Source organism: Gavia stellata, chromosome 2 (genome assembly GCF_030936135.1).
Source record: "Gavia stellata isolate bGavSte3 chromosome 2, bGavSte3.hap2, whole genome shotgun sequence".
In the NCBI taxonomy this organism is placed as follows: Eukaryota; Metazoa; Chordata; class Aves; order Gaviiformes; family Gaviidae; genus Gavia; species Gavia stellata.
In genome coordinates, this window is record NC_082595.1 from 68,791,398 (window position 1) to 68,816,744 (window position 25,347).

The 25,347-nt window shown below is 36.2% G+C and overlaps 1 protein-coding gene across 1 annotated transcript; it reads right to left on the reverse strand.

Moving 5' to 3' along the window:
- On the reverse strand, positions 1-24,148 carry UFL1 (UFM1 specific ligase 1). The gene is made up of 19 exons (XM_059830461.1): positions 24,072-24,148; positions 23,154-23,299; positions 22,074-22,102; positions 21,209-21,306; positions 20,243-20,357; positions 18,894-19,024; positions 18,180-18,238; positions 14,629-14,775; positions 13,292-13,467; positions 12,415-12,594; positions 11,907-12,027; positions 9,065-9,187; positions 6,986-7,106; positions 5,833-5,996; positions 4,577-4,707; positions 4,354-4,434; positions 3,517-3,602; positions 2,892-3,072; positions 1-2,190 (listed from the first exon to the last, which is right to left on the reverse strand). The coding sequence occupies exons 1-19, from the start codon at positions 24,146-24,148 to the stop codon at positions 1,978-1,980; spliced, it is 2,379 nt and encodes a 792-aa protein (XP_059686444.1). The 3' UTR covers positions 1-1,977.
- Positions 24,149-25,347: the final 1,199 nt, after the last annotated feature.

Here is a 25,347-nt window from a genome sequence, read left to right on the forward strand (position 1 = left end):
TGGCATGTTAAATCAAATGGTGCATATTACCAATTGCTGTTTGAAAGCTGCATGTTGCAAGATGATCAACCATTGGTTATGTCAACAGAATGCATTTTAAATACCTCATCATTTAATATGTTTAAAATAATTTCCTATTTGCATACAGAATGTCATATGGCATATTATTTACAAAATAGCTCGATGTCATATAAAATTGTTTACATTCAGTATAGGAACTTAATAATTATTCTGCTAAATAACAAGAAATCAAACCTATGCCCTGTAGGTGAACTCTTATTTCTTAAACAAAGTTAAACAGCCTGAATATTTTTCATCTCTTACTCCTCATCGTCCTTTATTGTCAGCAATGACAGCTTCCAGCCAAGGAAAGAGAAACAACTACTGTTGCTTCTGCCTTACAACTGGCAAACTGTTTTGCCTTACAGTTGGTAAAACATCAGCATTGATGTGAACATTGTTAAAACACTACTGCCTTTTATAACATGTATAAAATTCAATTTTTTACAATACCAAAATTAACTTAACCTTGGTTAATCTGTTACTGAGCTTCTATACTTCGCCTCTTCAACTTCCATTTGTTGCAATTTCAGGCTTGGGTGTATTTATGATTAAACTTATAGAATATGTGAACTGTTGGAAAACAGGAAAATACTTGAACCCAGTAGGGCTAGCACAGAATTTGCTTTCTTTCAGCGTCAAAGCATTTTGGCAAGAATGGGTGAATAACAGTTTTAGTGCAAAGAACTCTATTTCTTGTCTTACTACTCAAAATTGATTTTACGCAAAAACCTGAAATTACACACATGAAATCAATGGGCATTACTGAAGTAATACAATGAAAATATTTCTGGTTTGAAAATTATCTTCTCTTAAAAATAAGTTAGAAGTATATTTGACATACAAGAATTATGTTATTAATCGTGGCAGAACTCTATTTTACACATTTTTCCACTTTCCTGAATACATAAAGTACCCTCTTGTGAAAATAAGGCTGGTAAAAAGACTTGAGGGAAACACTTTAGCCAATATTTCGGTCTATAAAGTTTACGTAGAAAGAACATAAACTAAATTCTTTTCAAGAAACTCAGGATAAACGGAATACCACACGTTCTCTCAAGGAGCTGACAGAATGCAAGAAAGTCCTTCTAACTGCTATGGGAACTGGACTAAGAACTCAACAAATGTGCTGAATGAACATATAGCATGTAAAATATAGCAGGTGTAACAGTATTTATCCACTCCCAAAATACCAATGCAAAAGGGTATCACCTCCTCTGTCTGAATTATAAGTTTTAAATGAACTACTATTATGGACATTAACAGAATACATTAATAGCACGACTGTGCTGATTTTCATAAGGTTTCAGTACCTTTAGAAACTCACATTAGTACTGGGTCACTTCTCTGAAGTTTAACAATATACACTTTTACTCAATGTTTTTACTGTTACAGTGTAGTCAACAGAAGCCAAAAACATGCACTAATGATACCAAAAAGTAAAGATGGCCTTTCATTTATATACTCTTAGGTATCAGTATATGTTTCAAAACTAGTCTTTGAAATTAAGATATATAGGCTTATATACACTTATATGCAATCCTTAGATCACTATAAATCCAAATCAGAGACGTAAAACTGTAAGCCTGTGTATGGAACAGAATACACTGTTACTTGAAGAATAACCATTTCTTTAGGCCTCACATGAAGATGCCGATTAAAACCTACTAATTTCATAGCCAAAGTGTCCACAGTTGTGCTCTGTCACATCTACCTACATTTAATGTGTGTTACACCTACACTGTAGTAGCACATAACAAAACTCCATTGGCCACCATCACCCAACTGGCTGTGATCTGCAATTGTTAGAAGCCAAATTTTAAAGTTTGTCAAGCCTTTTCTGCTATCTTTCCCTTCAGGATAAAAAAAAATAAAATTCTGACTGTATCATGGATGAGGATGCACTGAAAAATAATTTTATTCCTCTGTTACAGAAGATTTCCTAGGTCTGAGAACAAGATCCTTAATAGAGCTAGTGATTTCCTGGAGCTCTTTTCGAATGGTATCTGCTCCTTCCTCCTCTTCCAGATTATCTGTTGTGTCACTGTCTCCCTGTTCAGTTTTCTTAGTCTGGATGATCAATTGTTTCACTACTAATCCCTGGTATTTGACTAGCAGAGAATGCTGATCCTAAGGGGAAAAAACAGAACACAACAAACGAATGTCAATGTTACAGAGAAGGTACACAGGCCTTTAATTAAAGATTAAATTTTTTAAAAAGCATTTTCCCATTCTTGCCTAAAGAGGGTTAGTGGTACATAAATATATTTCCATCAAGGCATTTTGCAACCTAAATTCTGAGAGACATTAAAAAAGGCAGAAAAATGGAAGTGCATCCATGCTGCAAAAACAGGACAACTAACACTGAAGCAGGAAAGCAATGCAGTTAGAAAATATCACCAGTTTTGGCAGTTTAGAATATAGAATTTCAGTATTTTACTTTTGAAGAGGTATATTTTTCTTTAAAACTCAATTAGAAAAAATTAAAAAGCAACCATGCTCTAGCCGGGAGGAAAGAGAGTGTCAAAATTTTCAGTTGTAAGAATTATAACATCCCCCAATACGTAGCTGTCTCTATGGATACAGGCAAAAGCTACAGTACTAGTAACAGATTGATTTTTAATTTTATTAACAAAATATTGAAGACATCCCTGAGATGATAGGTTTGAAATACAATGCAGATCAGAGAAATTGTATATTCTGTACATAAAGTAGTGATTAGACACGAAACACAAAGGTGCCAGTCTTATGCAGAAACAGTATAAGGCACAGCTTTTATGTTCTGTCACAGAAAAAAGGTACTTTTCCCTTAAAAAGCTAGAAAGGAATACCTCTGGGATCTTGCCACTTAGGAAATTAATGATCTGTGGTACTGATCTTCCTGGTGCATGAAGCATACAGTGGGTTGAAAACTGAAATAACAATACTGATGTCAGGTGCAGAACAAGAGCTGGATCTTCTGTGACTTTTAGCTGTTCAATCAGAGCTTGTCTGTGCTGAAACAGGACTTGCCTAAGGAACAGGAATACATTATATAAAAATATGTTTCTCATTCTGTCTTATAGTAGTTGGTAATAGACTAAAACATATCTAACTTCAATTAATTTTAATTTTCTCTTCTGATCGACCATTTCTTTACGTGAAATTCCACATTAAAAAAAAAAAAAGCTAGCACTGGTGTAGCTCAGTTTTTGAAAGCCCCCTAGAGAATTTATAAACTATGTTGTAGTAAGCAGTGAGTCAAGCAAATTAGCTAAATACGAACTCTTGCTTCCTCCTTCTCCCATGGAATAAAGACTGCTTGGCTTTTTATTTTTCAGTTAAACAGTTTGGAAAGAAAGACTGCCTCTTACTTACACATTGTGTGTGACTGCTACCAAACTAACCATCTAACATTTGTGCAGCAACAGAGCTACATTTCACATACTGTGCATAGAATAAATAAAATTAAGGTACCTTTCCTTCTTTTTGTCTCCTTTTTTCACCATAATACCACAAATATCCACTGCAGAATCAAGGCATGAAAGAAAATCTTCTACACTCTATTAAAAAATGATACAAATATTTCATCTGTGTTAGCAGATTATAAAAAAGGTTAACTACTGTTCACAATTAATCACATGAACAGATGACTGTGAATAGTTTTGGAATAAACTGTGGCAGAAAAGAGAAAGTGAAAAGTATTTAGTAAAAATTAACTTTAATTCATATACTTAAACACTAAAACAAACTATAATCCATTAGTCTTAAAAATGGAATTAAAAATGGAATACATTTCTACAATTATTTACAGATACATTTTTTCTTAAGAAACGTACCAGGATGGCCTTTTGCATAAAAGAATTAATAAACTACTTTCCTTTCTACTTATACTGCCATAACCCAAAGGAGATTTTTTTTATATACTGAGGATTTTACTAGTTAGGAAATACATGGAAGAAAAATCAGGAACTTCAGGAACAAAATACAAGAAATATCAACCACTTTAAACTGCAGATTTTCTCTCAGCTTCTACTTTTCTCACCTGCACATAAAAGATACACTGGTTTCCATCTGGAAGCAAAGAGCTAGGTGACTATCAGTATCAAAATGTAAGATCACCTTTTCACCTCTTAAAATTCACAGATATGAAAATGTACTTACTCTCACTGACTTACAGAGATTCAAAAGATGACTTTGCCTTCATCCTTCACAGCACCAGCAGTTATGTACTACACTATGTATGTCAGCTGTTTATTAGCATTGTATCAGCAGAATGGAAAATCTGAACTCAAAAATTTTGGATCACTTTACCTTGCCATTCAGAGAAGTATGCAGTTTAGTTAAGGGACCTTTGGTGTCTTCTGGCAATTTACCTAAAATCTTGGTCCGGACCTGCATGAGATAAGAATGGAAATAATCTGTAATATTAATTACCATTTCAGCTGTGGGCATATTTAAACAGAAGATAAATAAATATAAAATAAACATCACTGATCTACTTGAGACTATTAAAAAGGAACTGTTATCTGTGTACCTCACTTGTGATTGTAGAATAATTTTCTGTTGTCATCATTGAATCAGATGCTAGGAAGTTGAAAATAAGGTTTGTAATGTCTGTACAGACAGACTTCAACAGGTGTTTGGCAAGGTTAGTCTGAGTCTCATCTGTTAAAAAAAAAAATGATTAAAAGTGACTTATTATAGTTATCTGATTCCTATGACAGTTATCACAGCACTTCCCAAAACATCGACTCTATCAACCATGAGTAGTATGAGAAAGTTATCTGGATACAAAAGCTAACATCCCTCCTTTGCAGCTGCTTATGGAACAGTCTTCAGTGAAAGATGTGAGCTTTCAGGTCTGTAAGTGCATTTTAATGCATTGTTAGTATTTCAAAGGTGTATCTGTATAAGCAGCAAACTAGTCCCTGTACAATCCTCCTGAATCACTAATGAACAACTACTGCTATCCATCAACAAGTAAGAAGTAAGTAAAGGAAAAGTCTACAGGACAAGCAGTTAAACAGAAGAGCAGGCACATGACTTAAGACTGAAACAGTAGAATTTTAGAAAAAAGACACTACAAAACACTTGTACAAGAACAGAGGCTAATGGGAAATAATTCCATTTATTCCTAAATACAGGAATATCGGGAGTTTTTGCTAGTGTTTCCTTTTGTTGTAAGTTTTCTGCAGGGAAAGTTCTACAAGAAAACTGAATACAGCAGAGAATCTTGGAAATGTCTACAATATTTTCCTCATGCTGCTTTTCTGTCACAAAATATGGATAGCTAAAGAAGACACCTTACAAAGTAATCCACTGCAAAATGAATCTATACCTTTTTGAAAAACTACCCTCAAGGAGCAGCTACTTTCATTGTCAAACCTAAAAGAGGTTTTAACAGGGGCTTCTTAGAATCAGGTTGTATTCAGTTCTTTCATTAGTGGCACAGGTGACAGAATGAAGTAAGCTTACTAATTTTTTTCTCCAACCCCCCCCCCAGCCCCCCTCCCCCGACAATAAAAAATGGGAAAGGATGTAAACACTTTGGAAGGAAGGACAATTATCTTGACAGAAGATATAACAGACTATGAAATAAAGAGAACATATTTCAGTAAGCGTGCAAAGCAATGCACTCCAGCATAAGGTCAGTGTTAGGCAGTGTAAACACATCTCTAAGTTTTTCCTTTTTAAACTCTTGCTCTTCTCTGACCTTGAATGTAGATTCAGGAATAAATTCAACATCCTTGAAGGAGCATATTCATTTTTTAAAGCATATATTTACTATACCTGTGAAATGCTTTATTCCCTTTTCAAATAACCGAATGTTGTTGTACAAGTTTGAGAACTCCTCCTGCAAGTCCTTCATAGTCTGTCTTCTGCTAGCTCCAGAGGAAGATGTTGAAGACGTAAAAACAGAACGAACAACTTCCTGATAGGTTTTTGTTAAAGGTCTTAGAACAGGGAAGAAGAAAGGAGAAAAATGGAACACTAAGCAAAATGTAAAACTGTACAAGGTTTTTCCAAATATATCAGCAATAGCGAAAGCTATCTCATTACACAGTAAATGAACGGGACATGAATGCCACAGAATGATGAGACAAATAAAAAGCTAATAATTGAAATGAGAAAAAAAGCACTGGGAAATTAAAATGTACTTTTGTAACTGCAGAAGTACTACTGGTTACAGTATGCATGGTATGTAAATGCTTGCCAAGGTTTTAACTCATAACAACTCCTAAATGGGAAGAATATGAGATAGAAAAGATTTCCAGAAGCAACGCTATTCACAAACTCTTTCAGGGGTCTGTGGACAAATTTCAGATCAATGAGAGCTGTAAGAGGGGAAGACTTAAGTTGCATTAAAATAGCACAGGCCCTTCTAAAGATGCAGTTACCACCACTGCACTCCAAGGTTATTTAAGCTTGGGCTGTTACAGTCCTATCATGTCCTTTTTGCCCTGAACACACATATTCACATCCTCTGTCTTGTATGAAACATCCTTTAAAAGAAGTTATTCATCTTTGCTTAGATCAGTTTGCTGACCTAGCTTACTACCCAGTTCACACAGGTACCAGCAGAGCCACAAAAGACAGGGAACATGAACATACACCAAGGGCTGTACAGAAGATGGGACTGGTGAAACCCCAACATGGATGAGCATAAGAGGGTGGAAATACATCCATGAACCTGAAAATATGCTTGCTGACAAAGTATGCAGAACCACTTACTGCTAAGCAGAAGCATTATTTCTCATTACTGTGTCAGCACGACTTTCTAATACATAAGCAAGCATGTTACATGGAGCTGTATAGAAAAAGAATATTGTGGTTCACTTCCATCAGCGAAACATTGTTTTCTAAGCAAGAAAACAGACTGAAGAGAAGATTCATCTGAAGTGAACCACAGACTTTCTAACTCCAGTTGAGTTACTGAAATTACCTTATTAGATGTTCAGCAAGTTCTGTAATAAGCTCTTCAGGACAATCCTGCATGTGGGTCTTTAAAACATCCTGAATTTCCTCTTGTGACATGAAAGGGAACTCCGGCTGCTTATTCCTACCTGTAGCGGCCATGAGCAACATTTATTAAGAAAACATCATATTTAGTTTTGCTGCAGTTACTCTGGGGCATGAAACATTGAAATGCCTCAAAGTCCAAACATCCACAGAAGAAATGCATTACCAACAATGCAAAAAAAAAGGATGACTACACATGACAGTTAAATTTTACACATATGAAAAACTGAAAAAATTTCTCTTTTGATCACTTAGAAGTTATTTTCTGTAATACATAACTTGAGTAGTATATGAGGACATGCATTTTTGGTGAGAGATCTCAAACTGCCTGTCCCATCCATTCGTTTAGAAATGATGACGTCACCAAGACCAAATAGTTGGGTTTTTTTTAAATGCCAAAACTGATTAGAACATTCCTATTTGAAGGATTTCACAGGGTTGTTTTTTTTTTTGAACGTCATTTAGTAAGGTACACAATCATGTAACAGAGAGTATCTAAACTTGAGGTTACAGTATAAAACTTGAGACAGGATAAACCAAGAATATTAAACCAGACAAGAAGTTCCAGTAATAAAATCAACTTACATGCCGCTTGTAAATGCATATGAATTAGTGCATCTGTATTTTGGTTTTGGACAAAATATGAAGTCTGTCCGCATGCTGCAGAATTTAGTTTTTATATGTAAGAATGAGATCAGGAGGATGACAGGGAACCGGAAAAAGACACGCATTCCATGTTCCACATGTAGCATAAAACAGGTTTATTCTGCACATAAGGTAACTAAATGAATGGAAGTCAGTGATGTTCCTAGTTGTGCCACAGTAGCAATTGGCAACATACAAGGCTGTACAAACAGTTGGAAAGGGAACTTAAATCAGGTTTTGGAAGGGTCTTATTTATATTTGAATGGTTACATCTGAATTTATCTTGGGATTTTGGTTCAATCTATTTATTACAATACAGCAATACAAGTAGCAACAATTGTAAAACGTGAAAGGCTACATCAAAAAAAAGGTGACTTAACACTGTTCTACTCAGTAACTGAGCAGTCTTGAAAAATAACTTCATTTATATGTGAATTACAGTAATCTATGAGAGTAGTATCATATAAAATTAAGATGCTGTACTTCACAACTTCAAATATAATTTTTAAAACTATTTTTCAGTCAGTATTGGAAGTCTAGATACTATATATAAAATGGAAGTACACGTTTCTGGTACTCCATTGAGTAAAAGAAATAACACATAATTACGATTGTTTCATTTGCAAACACTACTTGCCAAAAGTCTACCAATGTAGGCATTTACTTCTGAGGAAGCCATCCATGCTCCTTCTTCTAACAGTAAAGGTAGAGAAATGGGCACTACTAGGGAGCGATTCAAACTCACCCTGTAATACACATCTAAAACAAGCAAGACAGACTAGGCCTTCAAAGTACCTACTTTTCTCCATTACAAAGTCAATAGTTATACAGGTAGCTAGCTCATATGTAGAAGTCTCAGTTAAGCAAGGTGAATCTTATTTAAAATATTAAAACTTTATTTCAACTGCATATTTTATTCTTATGAGGAAAAACATCTAAGTACTGTTTCATTGCCATGATTTGTTAATTTAAGATAATTAAGCTTTGGAACTGGGTGAGAACTTCTCCATTTATCATACACTATTCAGTAGGTGTTAAGAAACCAAGTATAATTTTCACCCTGAAATCTAAGGCATTTCCTACATAAAATCAAATTAAAAAAAATAAAATGCTCTCACTTCCTTTACTTAAATTTCTTTTTTAAAGACTAAGTTACACTTTTCAGTGAATACGGTATGTCCATTTCATTTAAATAGCAACATCATATCCACTGATACAATTCTAACTAAATAGCATTCTCATCTTCTTTGATATTTTACCTGAGCTTTTCAATACAGTGTGGAAAAAGAGATGTGGAAAAGCAAGTGACGAAAACATGTCAGTATGAATAGATAGCACCCAAAATAAAATTATAAACCTGTGCTAGTTGCCTGCAACTCTTCATCGCTGTCAGCATCCTTTCTTCCTTTCTTCTTGGTTTTCTTAATCTTGATCTCTCTAGCGTTACCACCTCCTCCTCCTCTCACACTTCCACTGCCCTCTGGTGGAGAATTATTTGCTTAGTACACAGTGAAGTTCTAGCACTTAAAAAGTTTACAATATTATGGTAATTTATCTACATTACTTGTTTATGCTGAATTAAAAAACCACAACCTGATTCTAAACGTAACATACAATACATATTCCAGAGCAACTGAGCAAAGCTTTGTTTAAGCTAATGTCATTAATAAACATAAATACTAATCATATCAAATGTACATATCATTAAAAAGAAAAAAAAAGAGCAGTATCTTTTCCCAGCTAAAAACAGAGGAGATACCAGCGTCCAGATAATGTAACTTTGTAAGATATTCCAGATAATGTAACTTTGTTAACTTTCTGAGAAAGAATCTTACGTAGTAAGCATTTACCCAAAATATTCTTGGAAGCGTGCACTCAATTCACTAGAACACTAATTCTTTTTCAACTATTCCTAGATGACTATAAAGCAATGAAATACTCCAGTTCTGACAAACATAACAAATTACTTAGTTCATAGGTCCCGCAATCCATGTGTTCAGACTGCAGAGGGGATCTCAATTTGCAATGCAGTCCCTTTCCACAAGGTAAGCTGCTCTGCTGTCTGTTCCCTTTATCACAGCTTGTTCCCATCTTTTTTTCACTTGAAAGAAATTTAAACTCCAGAATAATTGGTTCTATACATGCACAAAGTCTCGAGAAAGTAGGTATTTTTCCATTTAAATATAAGGTCCAAAATTCCATGTAACTACATTATGTAACAGTACTATAATTTAAGAAAAGGAAACACAAAGACAAGATGCTACTACTCACAAAGCTAACTGCATCTGTTATGTGCTATGGATGGATTTTTAAGCATTACTTTGCAGGAACAGCAAACTAGTTCACTTGCAGCTAGCAGTGGATGGTGTACTTGTGGGACCTCCCGAGTTTGTGACCTCTCAAAAAAAAAAAAAAAAAGTTGGTGTTTTTCAAAAGCTTATTTGAAATGTGACTGCATTCAGCTGAGCAGATACAAGCTGTTTGTCAACTGTGCAATATACTAGTTATTTTGGAAACAAGCTCCCTTCATTCTGTATTCCACTTTACAGCCATATAGAAAAAGCTTCAATCTGCAGTCAAGATCTTATCCACAGAGAGATGAAGTAGGAGAGACTACTGCCAGAAAAGCCGTACTTTATGACAATAGGATACATGGACTGTAACATACACAAAGGATTATAAGAGTACACGCCTCTACAGATACTTGTTTGTAACAGACTGTTGCAAATGGTATTACAAATAGACAACAGAGAACTTCTCTTGAAAATTTTCATTAACCCAATACATGGCAGAATCCATATTTGTAATGAACTGCATTAACACTGTGTCACATCAGGTTACACTTAAACAGTACATATTTATATAGTCATGCACAGGCCTTAAGATAGGCAACTTGACACTGGCCACATTCTGCCATTATGCAATAACAACTAATCCTTAAACCGTGACGCTTATTGTTTTAAAGTAATATACCTAACAGTCCATAGAAAAAAACCACTTCAGGGTAGTGCTTGCTGATGGTGCAGCATATGTTACCTGTGGATATGAATGTGTCTAGACATGCAGTACATGCTCAGTAGAGCTTCACTCCTCAGAGGGTTGGAAACTGAAGTAATTTTATTTACGACAGTTCAATTAAAGTTCAAGCTTCTCTGCTTAAGCTCTGGCCTAGAAAAATCTGCTGTCTTTTGTGGCAAGAATAAGTTTAGATTCCATGCCAACTCAGTCATTGCCTTTTTAAGAGTAGAATATAATTTATTTTTCAGATGAGTATATTCCGTTAAGCTAGATGCATCAGTGCTTGAATTCTGTTACTTTCAGTAGCACATAAAACTCTGCATGTGAGTTCACAGATTGCTCAGATGTGCTGTAGCAGCACAAGAGCCACATAAAGATTTTGGGACTGAAAATACAGTCTTTAGTCTGAATAATGTTTTAAAAACCAGAAAGATTTGAAAGAGTTAAACCCACGCATTTTTATTCTTCCCCAGATTAAGATCTATTCCAAACAGCCACCACACAAACGGAGTAAGGCTTGGGATTAATTTAACCCAGAATATACCTTAAAGTAAACTGTGTGAATGTCCAAATAACTGTTATGCGTGCAAACAACAGAAAATTGCCTAGCATGGGATTCTCAAAAAGATGTACAATATTCTCCAAAAAATCCCATCTTAATACCTCATTTCTCAATTTAGACAGAGTGATTTTGGAAGTAACTTCTCAAGACTATTAAGAAATATTTTAATTTTACTGGATCTGTGAAAAGGGGAGAGTAAGAGTTTATCTATACTGTGTAATAAAAAACGGTACAGAGGTCCCTGAGCTAATACTGGTTTGGTCAGTCCTCACTGCACAACTCAATCTTACGTGATTGTACCATATACCCTAATGAATGAACATGGATTCCTTGCTTCTAAAGCCAGCTGCCTTGTATTGGACTAACTCAAGATAACTTTATGGTACTTCTACTGCACTTCTAAATCCGAAATTAGTTCTCACAGACATAGCTCAGATATATCTACACCTACAGTATAATGATGAGAAGTGATTGGATTATTTTTTAAATATCTTCATCAATGGACTGGAGGCAACTAATGGACTAGAAAATATAGTAACTTTACATTTGAGTATTTCCAAGGCTAAACAAGCCTCTTTTTTTTTTTTTTTTTGGCTTAAGCTAAATATTGATGCCTTACCTGTTGCTTTCTTTCTTCTTTCATCCTTTTTGTCTTTTTTATTAGCATATGAATTCTCTAAACCAGAAGCCTGTTTTAAATCTTCTTCAGTGATTAAATTAACAGGGTTATTTTTCACTTCCTAAAATGAAGAATATGTACTTAATAACAAAAAGATACGCGCAGCAACAAAAGGCACATATGGAAACATTTAAGCCATTTGGCCATTTGTAAGTATGCTAATCTAACACCATGTTTTCCAAGTGCAACACATGAAGAGACATTTATTCTTGTCTTCAAAATTCAGCATCTGACCATACTGTTAGTGTGATGGTGTTCCCTGAGTGCAACTGAATATACATTAACTTACACTGATTACATATACAAACCTTTTCTTCATTTTTGCCCTTCTTCTCAAGCTGTATTTCAGATGAGATGTAAAGAGATGGTAACAGCAAATAGAAAGTCACATAAACTATACTCCAACACTCAACGTATATTGCACCTTGACCCATAAAAACCCCTGTACCTTTTCAGCTTTCTGTTGCATCATGTCAGAAAATATATCAGCACAGCTGCTTAGAAATTTCTCACTGACCACAATGGTGTCACTGAAGACTAAACCTGAAGAATTTTTATTTAAAGATCTCATCACTTGCTGAAGCAAAATCCCAACATCTTCTACTGACAATGAGCTGGGCAGAAGAGTCTAGGGTAAAGAAAATCAAAATCATTTACATACAATAATCTGTTCTAAAATGGACATACTTGTATGTGGATAAACAGAATCCACAGACACCCCATTTGACATCTGTTAACTACTTAGTATATATTGCGCTTTTTAAATTGAACTAGCGATTTAAGAGTAAACACTATTTTAAATCTTCTAACATCCCAAATCAACATTGCTCTAGAATTTGTGTTACCTCTGGGAAAATGCATGGCAACTTCTGCAAAATGCAGCTCCACAGATACAGAGTAATAACAGCAGACCTCCTTACAAGTGACAAAGTAGTGCTATAAGGCCTAAAATTAGGATTTAGCCGGAACAAAATGGCTAATATCCCTCTGCTTACTAAAACTGTCATAAGAGTTCAGTGTAAATTTTTTTTCAAAAAACCCCACAGAAATATATTGCTCTCTAGCAGAATACATTAGCACTAATTTTGAAATGAAAGTTAGTCTTAGCTATTTATTAACTAAATACTGATATGTCCTTCCCGTTTTTTTGTTCAGACCAACTTAAAGGCAGATAATGCCTTTTTACTTGTTATTTTACTTAAATTGAAGATTCTTTGACAACATGGCATCATCATTATACATGTGTAGTTTCAATAAAATATCATTTGACACAAAAATAAGAAAAATAAGTAAATCCAACGACAACAACTGAAAGGATTGCTTACTGCTACATCTATCCAGTTTCCAGAACTGATGGCTTCCTCTACAGAGGCTTCAACTTGATCCACAATTTCTTGACCAACACAAGCTGCTCTCAGAAATAAGAGTTGTGTGGACTTGTATCTTTTTTTAATGTAGCCTGCTGGGTCAGGGATGCCAAGTCTGTACAACGCATCAAATTCTATAAAATAGTTATATGTCTGTTACATTTAAGTACCTTCATATACATACAGGATCTTACGTGGTAATTTTTTTTGAAAGCAAGAAATGAAGAATTACATACAGTTTTTATACAAGTAAATGCAGCCTCAAGCCGATGCTGACCTAAAACCTAGTTCAGTACAAGCTACACCTAAACATAGTTAATAGAAATATGAAGATTAAATCATGGACATGACTTCGGTCTGAGTTTTGGATAAAAAAAAGTTTTTTTCAGATTCTTATACCATTAAGTTTATCTTTGCAATTATATGTTTACGAAGTATTCTAATACAACATGAACAATATTTACAATATATATAATGTCAAAATGTTTTGTTTTCAGAAGTTACTCCAACATACTTGTAGAACCTTGCAATGCCTCACAAGCAAAGCATTTCAACTATTTGGCAGTTTATACTTCGACGTTCTGAAAACACTCGAAGACTTTGACAGATACTCTGTCAGTCAAGCAATATTACAGAAACACTTAATACTACAGCAGTAAATTATGCTGAACCTTTTCAAACTGCAAGACTAACTGTTATTTAGGGACTGGCCCCTTGGGATCATACGAGTACATTCCTCTGTTTATTCAGGTCCACATTTTCCCATAGCTCCTGTTTTAAAACACCATCATCCAGCATCACTCAGCTTTAAGTTAGACAGACTTGTTTGGATTCAAATCAGGACACCAGTGCTACCCACTCCAGTTCTACAAATCTTATTTTGGAAAAGGTTCCTCCTGTGCACTGCACACTTGGCTATCTGGACTATTAACAGCCAAAGTTTGGTTGTAATCTGGACACCGGGACTGAAATTCCAACCATGTGGGTCAAACATGATCATCTAAAAAGTCTACAATGAGCAGTTTAAGAAATGTTTTCAGAACAGTAACGAAGTAGCATTTGTAACTCTGTGAGAAATAGTTACTGTTTGGTTCTCTCTGCTGAAATATGGTTCTTTGTGATAAAGTAACACATCATTATAAGATGGTCTTTTAACAAAGGAGTATGAACTACTGTATTGATTTCCACTTATTCTTGTGAGGTTTCACTCTAGACACTAGCTGTATTAGGGTAAGACCAATTACCTGAACTAGTTTTAGAAAGATATTTTATCTACAAGAATATAGATTAATTACCTAAGTAACCATTCTGCTTGAAAAAAGAATCCACCCAGTTGCTCTGCGTTCTGGCATAGATGTCTGGAACAAACACAGCCTTATCCTGTCTCCCACCAACCACGGTGCCTTTTAGTCGACCAGTGTTAACAAGTTCTTCTAGCACAGCTACAAGAAGAAAATAAATGAAGTGACATTTTTCACTTCGATATAACCATTAATCAAAACATAGCAATTATTTTCCTTGTTTTGTTTCTTCTTTTTTCCCACCCATTCATTGTTTGTGCTTGTTCTAGTGAAACATTCCCGAGTTCTATCAATTATTTTTAACGCTTATGAGAATGTATTGATAAAAGCTCTGGAAATCATACAATGTTTCAAAACAGTGAGCCACAATGGCAGGATCAAGACACTTTTTATTGAACATATACCTGGACAGTTCGAGCTTTTAGTTTAGAAAATGTAGTCATAAAAGAATCTTTCTCTGGCCAGACAATAAAATATATGAGCATTTTATTAAAAATGTTCTCTTTGAATTCACTGCTTGCATGTTAACCAAGATGGAAAAAAGAGATATCTGAACACACTAAAATGACATGAAAAATTGCTACCTGAACCGTATAAATGTGAGCACCTCCTACTGGTGACCATCTTCATGGTTTACAACGTTCACACTGCTGCCAATAATAACCTCCTGATAATGCACAAATATTGCTGACAAAGAACCTATTGGTAACTGGTAGTACCAAAGTAGTAAGCCTTTCTTAATGCTAAATAAGGTATTTTCAATCGATTAAAGGTGCACAGGAATATCTGATTAGCCTCCTATGTTCTGCTTTTACCTTTTCGTAAGTCACTAGATATATTTAAAAAAATCAGCAACATCAACTACCAAGCTCTGCTGATTTCCAGAGCTTTGCTAGATGGCTTTTTTATCCCCAGTTTGTGTTGATTTCTATTTCATTAAAAGACAGATTTTACCCTCGAACAGAACATTAAATGGTATCACATGGTATGGCTTCTTCCTCATTAAATATGAGTGGCAGTCAACATTACAACATGCTTAGTACAGCATACGGAAGTTTAACTCACCTACACAGGAAAATTTACTGGAAAACCTGGTTCCAGAAGAAATACTGCATATCAAATCATAATTTTTTTTTTTGTCAGATATGCCCATAGTGTAGATAAGCCTCTATAAGCTAGCAGCTATTGAACACAACTGCCACTAACAAAGCTGAACAGTAATTACACTGAAAAAATGTAGAAGAAAAAGAAACTGATTTAAATATTATATAGCTTTACATAATCTAAGACAAGAGCTAGAAATCATGTTCTGTCATGGTTCAGTTACCTTGTAAAAAATGGAGCTTACAAGACAGATTCTGAAAATAAAATTATATTTTTATACTTACTAATAGGTTAGTTACCCTAGACAATAGAGTCAACATGCCTATTCTACTTAAGCAATTGTCAGACAATACAGTTTGGTTCTCTGTTTGCAATATTGTCTTGTTTTTATTCAAAGTTTTTGGGAAAAAGGGTAAAACTTTAATAGATTTTCAAACAATTTTGCGGAGTGCCGGCAATGAAACGGAGTCTTTAGAGACAGGACGAGAAATGAAGATGCCAATTAATTTTTTGTATTATTTCAAGTGCCAGTTTTAAAACTCCAGGGCAGAGAAGGTGCTTTCATAGGAGATTTCACAGCACCTACTACAATTATGCCTAGATAGTCTTTTGTTTTAAAACAAAATAACAGGACCTTTGCAGAACTACTGTAATCTCACACTTGTTTTTAAAGATGATTGAGTAGTATATCGTGTCCTATTAGGTCTCCGTCAAAGTCTGGCAAAGACGATAAGCATCCCCCCATGCCTGTCCGACATCAGCAAGACAATATTCAGAAATTAAGAACATCTGTGCTTTCATTAAGCTTTGTAATTAGTGTTTTAACTTAAACAGTTTCTCAATTCTAAAATTATTTTCTGTCATAACTTCATGACAGCTTAACATGAATAGCAGCACAGTTATATGATAGAACCAAAGACTATTGTTTACCTTGTTTAACACCAAGTGTTGATTAAATAATTAGCTGTTTGTAAATTATACAAACAGTACACTGAACTTACTTTTTTTTTTCTGGAAGAGACACAAAACTAACAAAGACCACTTTAAAACACGTTGCTAATAATGACAAACATAAAAAGCGAAGAGTATAAGTAACACCATTAAAAGATATTTTTCAAGTTTCCAGCATTTGTGAAATTGAAAAGGTATCTCAACAAATGGATAGAATAAAATCAAATGTGCTCTGGCAGTGAGCAAAAAGCTCTTTGAAAATTACAAAACTGCAGAGGAAATGACATACAGTAAGAAAAATTAAAGACAAATATGAACAAACTCACTAAAAAAAAAAACAAGAAAAAGAAAGTACTAGAAATACACTTAGCCATTGTGATGATTACTGGTGACAGGAAAACACTAGAACTTCAATTCACATTAACATTGTACATGAGCAAAACATGACCATGTACTTGCAGGACCCGTTTGAAAAGGACTGCAATTGCATACCGAAATTTATTGGGTACTGCAACATTATTACAATGCAGTTCAACAGATATTCCTTTTAATCTATGAATACCTGATTAGTAATCTATGAATACCTGAATACCACATTCCAAAAAAAAGAGGATGACAAACTGATTATGTGAAAGTACAGTGTTTATATGATTTTATTTAAATGTTAAGATTTTCATTTTTAATGAATAAGCTTGTTGCAAAGAACAAGAAGGTAAACAGAGGGGTATTATAGTGGAGCTAAAGTGTGCAATGCCGTGAAGGCAAAAAGACCCAATCAAACAAGAGACAAATATTAACTTTCATAAGAAGAGACAGAAAACCAGCAGCAGCTGGTCAGCCAACATACAAGACTAATGACGCTTGAAGCAGCATTTTGGAAAGATGGGAGGGGACTCCTGGCAGTCAAAGAAAAGCTGCAATATTAGAAGAGAAACAATTAAGTACTGCCTAAAAGTTTCAGAGGTTGGATAGGAAATCTTCATGAATTTTTATTTTAAAAAGGAACTGTGGAAAACAAAAGAAAACAATTTAAGCATATGCTTTATCTCTCAGCATACAGAGACATTTAACTAACAGCATAACAAAAGCTCTGCCTCTGCTATCATAGAGAAAATTCAATAAATAAAATCCAGAGCAGTTAATGCCATTTGGCTACATAAAATCTGTCCCCTTTTGTGTGCCTCCCTGATAAAACTGCCAGTAGCTATGGGCAAATAACGAAACAGATGACAAAATGAGTACTGTACTTGCATCATTCTGCCCCCAGAGGCATTTCATCAACATATGCTTTCACTGCTTTAGATACTGAGAACATCTCTTCAGTTATGGATAGTACAAAAGGTTTAACACTTTTTACACTACAGAGAAATATATCTGTTCTTTATTCCAGAATTAATGCTATATACTAAAATGCGTCTTTGAAAGCATACTTTTAGTAATGAAGAATCTATGAATTAACAAAACCACAAAACAGTCTGAATGAAACTCACAGTAAAGTAAATGTTCTTGAAATCCATACCGAGTGATCAAGTTACTTACAGGTGTAGGCCTTGGAAAAAACAAAAACAAAACAACAAAGTTAATTTGTTGTGAATTTTATGTGGAGAATCTAGAAATAAGAGGTTACTCCAGATGGACAGAACTATGTAATATCTTAGCTCCAGGGTGCTACGCTGATGTTTAACACAGCTTACAAGGTTTTAATTTTGAATTACTATGAAGTTATATCTAATAACAAAGCTACAATAATTATTGTAAGGAAACTTTTGCTGTCCCAAGTTTTTCTCTTCATACAAATTGACACAGAAGATTATTGATTTAATCAGAAAAAAATATCTGTAATCACATGTAGTAGGTAGACATCAATATGTAATTGACTGGGGAGTGGTGGAATGACAATGAGGATAGATACTCTTCAAACAAATAAAAGAACTGCTGATCAACATTTTCTTCAGCCAGAAAACTTAAGTGTGTTGTATATTGTATATTGTTATACTTTCTTCTTCTCCATTCAAAAGGGGGTCCCCATTTCAAAAAAGTGAATCTAATATAACTAAGTATTTCACCCCAGGAACTGAACTACACGTAAAGAAATCTATCCATAGGTCTTTGTTTTCTTTGCTTTTTCAGTCACAAGTGAATTTGGTCCATAAAGACCTATGGTAAAAATATTTTAATATGTGGTTGCAAGTGTTGCAATTTACCGAGTAATCGCAGTGAAGAGACCACGAATGCGTGCTCGGTGCCGTGACACAAAGGCTTCTGTAAAAATCACTCCACGGTTTTCCTGGTCTAGCTGTCCATGAATAATTCTACCCAAGCGCCTGGATAATGCCTGTAAATAGAAGTTGGGATGACTGCTAAAATTGTATATTAACGATGTTAAACAAAAATTAATCAAAAATATCTGTATTTGCTACGACAGACAAAATATTCAGAAATGAGGACTAAAAGTGGAAATTATGATTCAGGTATATTGAGAATGTGTCTTACTACATGTAAGTTGATGCCATTATGGCCCACACTCCAAACTTCAGGGAATCCAGCTTTCCTAACAATGCCCTCTTCTATCAGATATATGTGTATCTAACGATGAAAGAAAACTTTGCAGAAGAAATAGTATGGTTTGGAAACGCACGATGAAAACTAAGATTTAACCTTTGTACTAATTTTGTATGAAACAATGGCAGAGGAATTCACTATCCATTTTTTCAAACAGTCAAGACAAAAATTAGCAGCAATAAACACAAAAGAAAGAGGTACAAACAGTTCATAAATACGCATCCTTGCCAAGTGAACTAAACCCAGGAAATATTGCCCAGGAAACAAACAGAAACCATGTAATTATTTTCGTATGTTAGAAATGGTTTTGTAGAAGCTGATCATACAACAAATATTAGAGGAAATCTGTCCATAAATTAAGAGTCGACAAGGTTGTCTGTGGTACTCAATATGACTGTTCACCTAACACATGCCACAGGATTACCCTTTGAAAAAAATATCTTCCAAACAAAATCCAACCTTGACTGGAAGTCAACAACGGTAAAAGAATTCTCCTTAATCCTTTTAAACATTACAATAGTCACTAAAAGGTAAATAGTTTTTTGTTTCTACTCTGAATGTCTGGCTTCAGCTTCTAGAAACGAACATTTATTGTACCTTTTCTGAAAAAAACCAAAAGGTCTCTACCATTGTATTTCTGTTTCCTGGGTAGCTAATGAGACTGATGAAATTACCCCTACATCTTCTCTCTAATATTTCAAACAAAGACATTTTCAGATCTGCCACTAATCTAACCTGTTCCTAACATTCCTAATCCTAATCTGTTCCTAACAGTCATAAATATTCTGAAGAAATTTTGGCCAAAAGTGAAAAGGCAAACATCAACCTCAATCTGTGAATAGCTGTTACACTGCAACCTTTATGTATCTAATACTTTTCTGCTTAGAATGACAAGTAGCTCATCACAATTAAAGCCATGGATACTGCAAAGATGACAGAAGAAGGTGAATATAATCAATTCTACATTTGTTAGGTTGGTAGCTTGCATCACCTGTATCAGGAAGTCTCCTGGAAGGTCGTATGCCTTGCAGAGTTCCGATATTGTCACCTGGCCAGTTTCCTGTAGTTTATCATTTATTTCTTCTGCTAATTGATCCAGGTAACTCCTTATTTAAAAACAAGAAAAAAAATCCAACACATTAAGTGTGAAATTCAAGATCAACCTGTTATCCACATACTGAATTCTTAATTGACCTGGCAATGTATCTCTTTCTGTTGCTTCTTTGCAAAAATAAACTGAAAGTTATTTTAAATGAATAAAGGAGAACGATGTCAGTGAAAATGTGGGGTTTTTCAAAACGCCTGCTAACCAGGTAGCTAGTATTAAAATTGGTCATTTCTCTGCTTGTATGAAACTATCAAAAAGCAGGACAGGAAAACACTGTATGTCAATGAGACTTAGAAAAGGGCTTTAGTGAGCAAGATAGGTCTTAATTATTTCAAGACAGCCAGGAACTTCACATTCTTTGCCAAGAATAAATCCTGCAGCGCAATCAATAATAGAGACAATCCCATAAAAGTATTACTTCAGTGGTTGTTAGTGTGCTGAATGCCATGAAAGAACTTGCTCATACATCTTAGGCTTGTGAGGTAAAGAAAGAGGTGGGAAAAAATGAAGGGGTTTGTCAATACCTGAGGCAGACAGCAAAGCCACAGAGCAAATGAGATCTGGCTGCTGTACACAAAGACACTGGGTAAGAAATAAAGCCTCTTAAATGCAGGATACTAGGCAGAGACATTCAGTAAGGCCTTTGCTCCATGGATTCACTGAATGCTCTGCTGAGACAGGCCTCACTCGCCATTTGGAAAAGAAGCACTGATCACCAAGCAGTCCTAGCAGCCATCAAGAAAAATGTATTTCACTTCAGAAGCAACAAAGGCTGGCCATCACTTTCAGTCTGCATTTTAAAAAATAGAAGAAATGTGAATAACACATGTTGCTCCTGAAAGTACTCACTCATTTATAAGCTGTCCCAGTACAAGCTGAATAGTTTTCTCTGATTTAACGATGTCATTAGCTCTGTTTTCAATGTGCAGGAGGTCCACATTTATTACCTAAAAAAAACCCCACCCAACAAACCCTCTTATCAGAACTTCAAATTGAAATTAATTCTCAAACACTGAGCTATTATACTCACACTTTCCTATGTCTTGAGGAAAGCTGCTTTTATTCTTTTCTACTATTGCATATATACGTAGTTAATCTGTGATTTGGAATAAAGCAGCAATGCTTTAGGGGGAAAAAACTCTCTTTGTAACTGTGACAAGGTTAAAAGAAACGTATATAATAAAAAATTCCAGGAAGCTATGAATAGAAAATACTAAATTGTCTTTCAAAAAGGTTTTCTTATTCCAAGTAATTTTACTCAAGCCAGAAGGGAAAATTAGTCACAGAGGAAGACTACTAGAGGATAAAGATTAGTGGAGACAAGAGATTAATGAAGGAAGAGGGAAGATGCAAAGAAGCATGCAAAGTTAATTATGCATGCTCCTGCAGCTTTAAATTTAAATGGGAAACGTATTTCTTTTCTGTTTGCCCCCCTTAGTTTACAAAGGAAGAGTTCAGAAAGCAAATCTGTATATTTTAGTACTGATTTCAGAGGTCCTAGATTATCATTAAGCAGAGAGGAGCTTTCCATAAAGCAGTAAATGGATGGACTAAGTAATATGCAGTACTCTGACATGAGCTACAAGCTCTTTATAAAGTCTGTTCACTTTTAAAAAAATAACTTAGCTAGAGTATAACTGATGAACTCCGTATTTACAATACACATGGTGAAGAAAAGCAAGAAGTACATAGTTTTTTATTACTAAAAAGTTACCTGTTGTAAGTCAACAATGTTTACTCGACCTTCAAAAAAAAGTACAAATATACTTTTAGTATATAAAACATGTTTGAACAGATTTAGAATATACCATAGCCCAGCGTTACAAAATATTTCTATGTTACTTTTTTGTAGACCAATTAAACCAACTTCAGCTTTATATATTGTCAAATCACAGAAATCACAGGTGGTCAGCACAAGGTATCCCATATTGTTCTACCCTACGGCCTTGCTGACAATTCAATACAGAAACTCCAGAGGTAAAAATCACTGTTCAAACTCCCTCCCAATCAGTTTTTGCCTTGATGCTGATCTGGATTTGACCACTAGTCCATGAGTATAAAAATGAAGGTTGCCAAAATTTTCTACCTTTGCATGATGATACTAACAAAACCCAGCAAGATTCAATTTGAGCTGTCATACTGATACGATATACAATGGCATAACACAAACTGAGGCATACTTGTGGTAATCGTAAGAAAATGACTGATCTGTATGAACATAACACAGAAGTTAATTTTCCAAACATACAATGCCGTGAAATTCACCCTTAAATATAACTAAAAGTACAATATACTGTCTTCTCATTAAAACCATTGACAAAAAGCAGTTTGAAATGTATTTGCTTCCTTATATATCTAAGTCAGATCTTACAAAGCAGACGGCTCTTCAGACTGGTCAAATAAAAGAACTGTCAAGGGCAATTTAAAAATATTACTATTGCTAATGACATGAAAGGAGAATGATTTTGAAATTCTGAGTCAAGGCCAAACACCTGGTCCAGATACTAAAACGCCAAATTTCCTTCAAAAGGGTTCTTAGACCACTTCTACCTCAGAAATCCTGCATGTGTGAAAATGAACCAAGTAATGTATCTTGAAATGCTTACCTAAAAGCTTAATACAGATCTGAAGTGGAAATAAAATAATGATAGGTGAATTCATGTGTCGATGAAGCAACAGAAAGCAAGTTCACTTTTTTTGCAAGATTAAGGGTACTGAAGAACTTTCAAATTCTTTCTGCAGTCTTCAAAATTAACTTCCAAATTCACAGGAAGAAAGCAAATGCCACACTTACCACCACAAACGTGAAGCTCATCCCGGATCTCCCTATTAATCTGTGCTGGAGTGACATACTCTTTTCCATCAAGTGTGTGCACTACTTCCAACTGCTTTTCCGCAATCAGTTTAGTGACAATTTCTATACAGTTCCGTTCTGACAATCTATCAACAGCATAAAGAATAATCAGTTATTCTAAATAAGTACTTGCTAAAATTACCTCTAGATTGATGTTTCAAAAATACTGAACGCGGGAAGTACCATGAACATTACTTACTGTTCTGTGTGAATTCTTTTTAAGACAAAAACCTAGCTTCAGCATCTTATTTATCGTCCCCCGAATCATCCATATGGCTTCACTTATGTGGGTATTCTCTCTAAAATGACTTCTACTCTTCTCCTGAACAGCTGTCAGGCCCTTTTGCAATAAGAATGCACCTGCCCGTGAATTTAGGAATGGCTGTGCGTACAGAATTTGTGTCTTTGATCCTTCTGTGCTTTTTAATTTGGTTTTGGAGGTTTTGTGGGGTTTTTTTTAACAAATAAAAACAAGTTCTGGCCAACAACCTCAGCTGCTCAACACATAAGGAAGACACAGAGCACTGGAGTCGTGACGACGTTTAGCAGCTTGAACTTAACGGCGATTACATACCCATGCACTTCGGTGGACCTACAAATACTCTGTGGGTGCCCTAGTGCCCCTTCGGGGCTCACAAGCACTGACACACAGGTCAGCGCCAATCAAGGGGCGATTGCAGAGGAGCAGTGTCCGGTTGAACCCCCCGGAACGCCGCTGCGTGTCAGGTCCGGGGGCCGCGGGGGCGGAGTGGGGGAAGGGAGGGCCGCCGGCGCGGGGAGGGGGCACCGGCAGGCGGGCCGCAGCGGCAGACGGCGAGCTCCAGAGGCCGCAGCGGGTACCGGCGCCGCCCTGCTCACCTGTGGGCCACCTCGGCAAACTGTGCCCGCTGAAAATCGGCCGCCAAGCGCCGAATCTCCTCCCAGGCGGCCGCCATCGCCGCCGCGCCGCTACACGTCAGCCCCCGCCGGGCGGGCTACGGGCAGCGAGCGGGGACAATCCGCATCGCCTCCTGGCCGCGGCCGCCGCCCGCAGCGCCACCTGTCGGGTGGGAGCCGCCCTTGTGCGGCCGGGCCTCGCCGCAGCCGTGGCCGTTAAAAAAAAAACCCAAGAAAAAAGCAAAAAGCAGTTTCCCCACGCGGGCCTGACTCCAGCAGCCGGAGCCCGGTGGACGTAGCCCCCAGAGCAGGCACACCGTGTTGTCAGCAGCGAGGCCCGGCGCGGTGCCGTCACCGCTGGCAGAGACGCGAGTGTCCCGAGCTCGGGCCTGGGCAGCGTGAGGGCGGCTTCGCTGACAGGGTGAGGGCTAAAACTCGGTCCGAAATGTAAGCTGAGCTTTCAGCATGTTTGTGGAAAGGTGAGCAACATTAGAATCTGACCTTACTAAAAAGCTGAAATGAAATTTAGACTAGAAGTGGGGTATGAGGTAAATAGCGTCTCCATTTAATGGCACCGCTATTTATTTTAGCTGAATTTATTTAGCTGTCAGGTCAGAGGTTGGCCACACAGTTTTAAAGGCCTTTTTGGCTGTTAGCTGGAGCTGACTTCTCCGTGGTAATGACTGAGAGTACTGTGCCGGGAGTGGTCCCGCCCCAGGGTGAGCAGAGGACGCGTCAGTTCCCAAAGCCTGCCACCTCCCCCATGAAACAGCGGCAGGAGACTGAAGAGCTGCCCAACACAAGGAGAGTCGTCCATGGTGCCGAGGCTATGTCATTGTTCTTCCATATTTCTTGCTGGCAAAATTCTCGCTGTGGATACGGACCCTGCATAGCCACTGTTTTCACTGACACTGTATTCTCTGCCTTCCAAAAGTTACGGAGAAATGTCTGTGGCATAGTTTTGTGTCATGCTGGGTGCAGTTTAAGTAGAGTGAACAAATACTTTGCAAGATACTGGCACAGTAAATTATAACAGCATGGTTATCGTGGAATAAGTATGTGGCTTCAATTTTACTGGTCATTTTTTTTTGTGATGAGAAACTCGGGGCAGGACTCATTCAGCTTAGTGTCTGAAGTTAGCTGTTGAGGTCTACTAGTCTTGGAGCCTTCATAGACAGTGAGCAAAGGTCCTCAAATTGTTGTTCAGCTCTTCCTAAGACAAGTTAACTAATTACTTACCGGAGGTGCCTGTTTTTCT

Bases quoted from the DNA above. Each gene is read 5' to 3' on its own strand.
- UFL1 (XM_059830461.1), bottom strand. From the start codon at position 24,148: ATGGCGGCCGCCTGGGAGGAGATTCGGCGCTTGGCGGCCGATTTTCAG. The intron at 20,358-21,208 runs GTGAGTACTTTC...TTTTTAAATAAG, and splicing joins CTGGGACAGCTTATAAATGA to GAGTTACCTGGATCAATTAG. The intron at 19,025-20,242 runs GTGATGCAAGCT...TTCTATTTACAG, and splicing joins CAGGAGACTTCCTGATACAG to GCATTATCCAGGCGCTTGGG.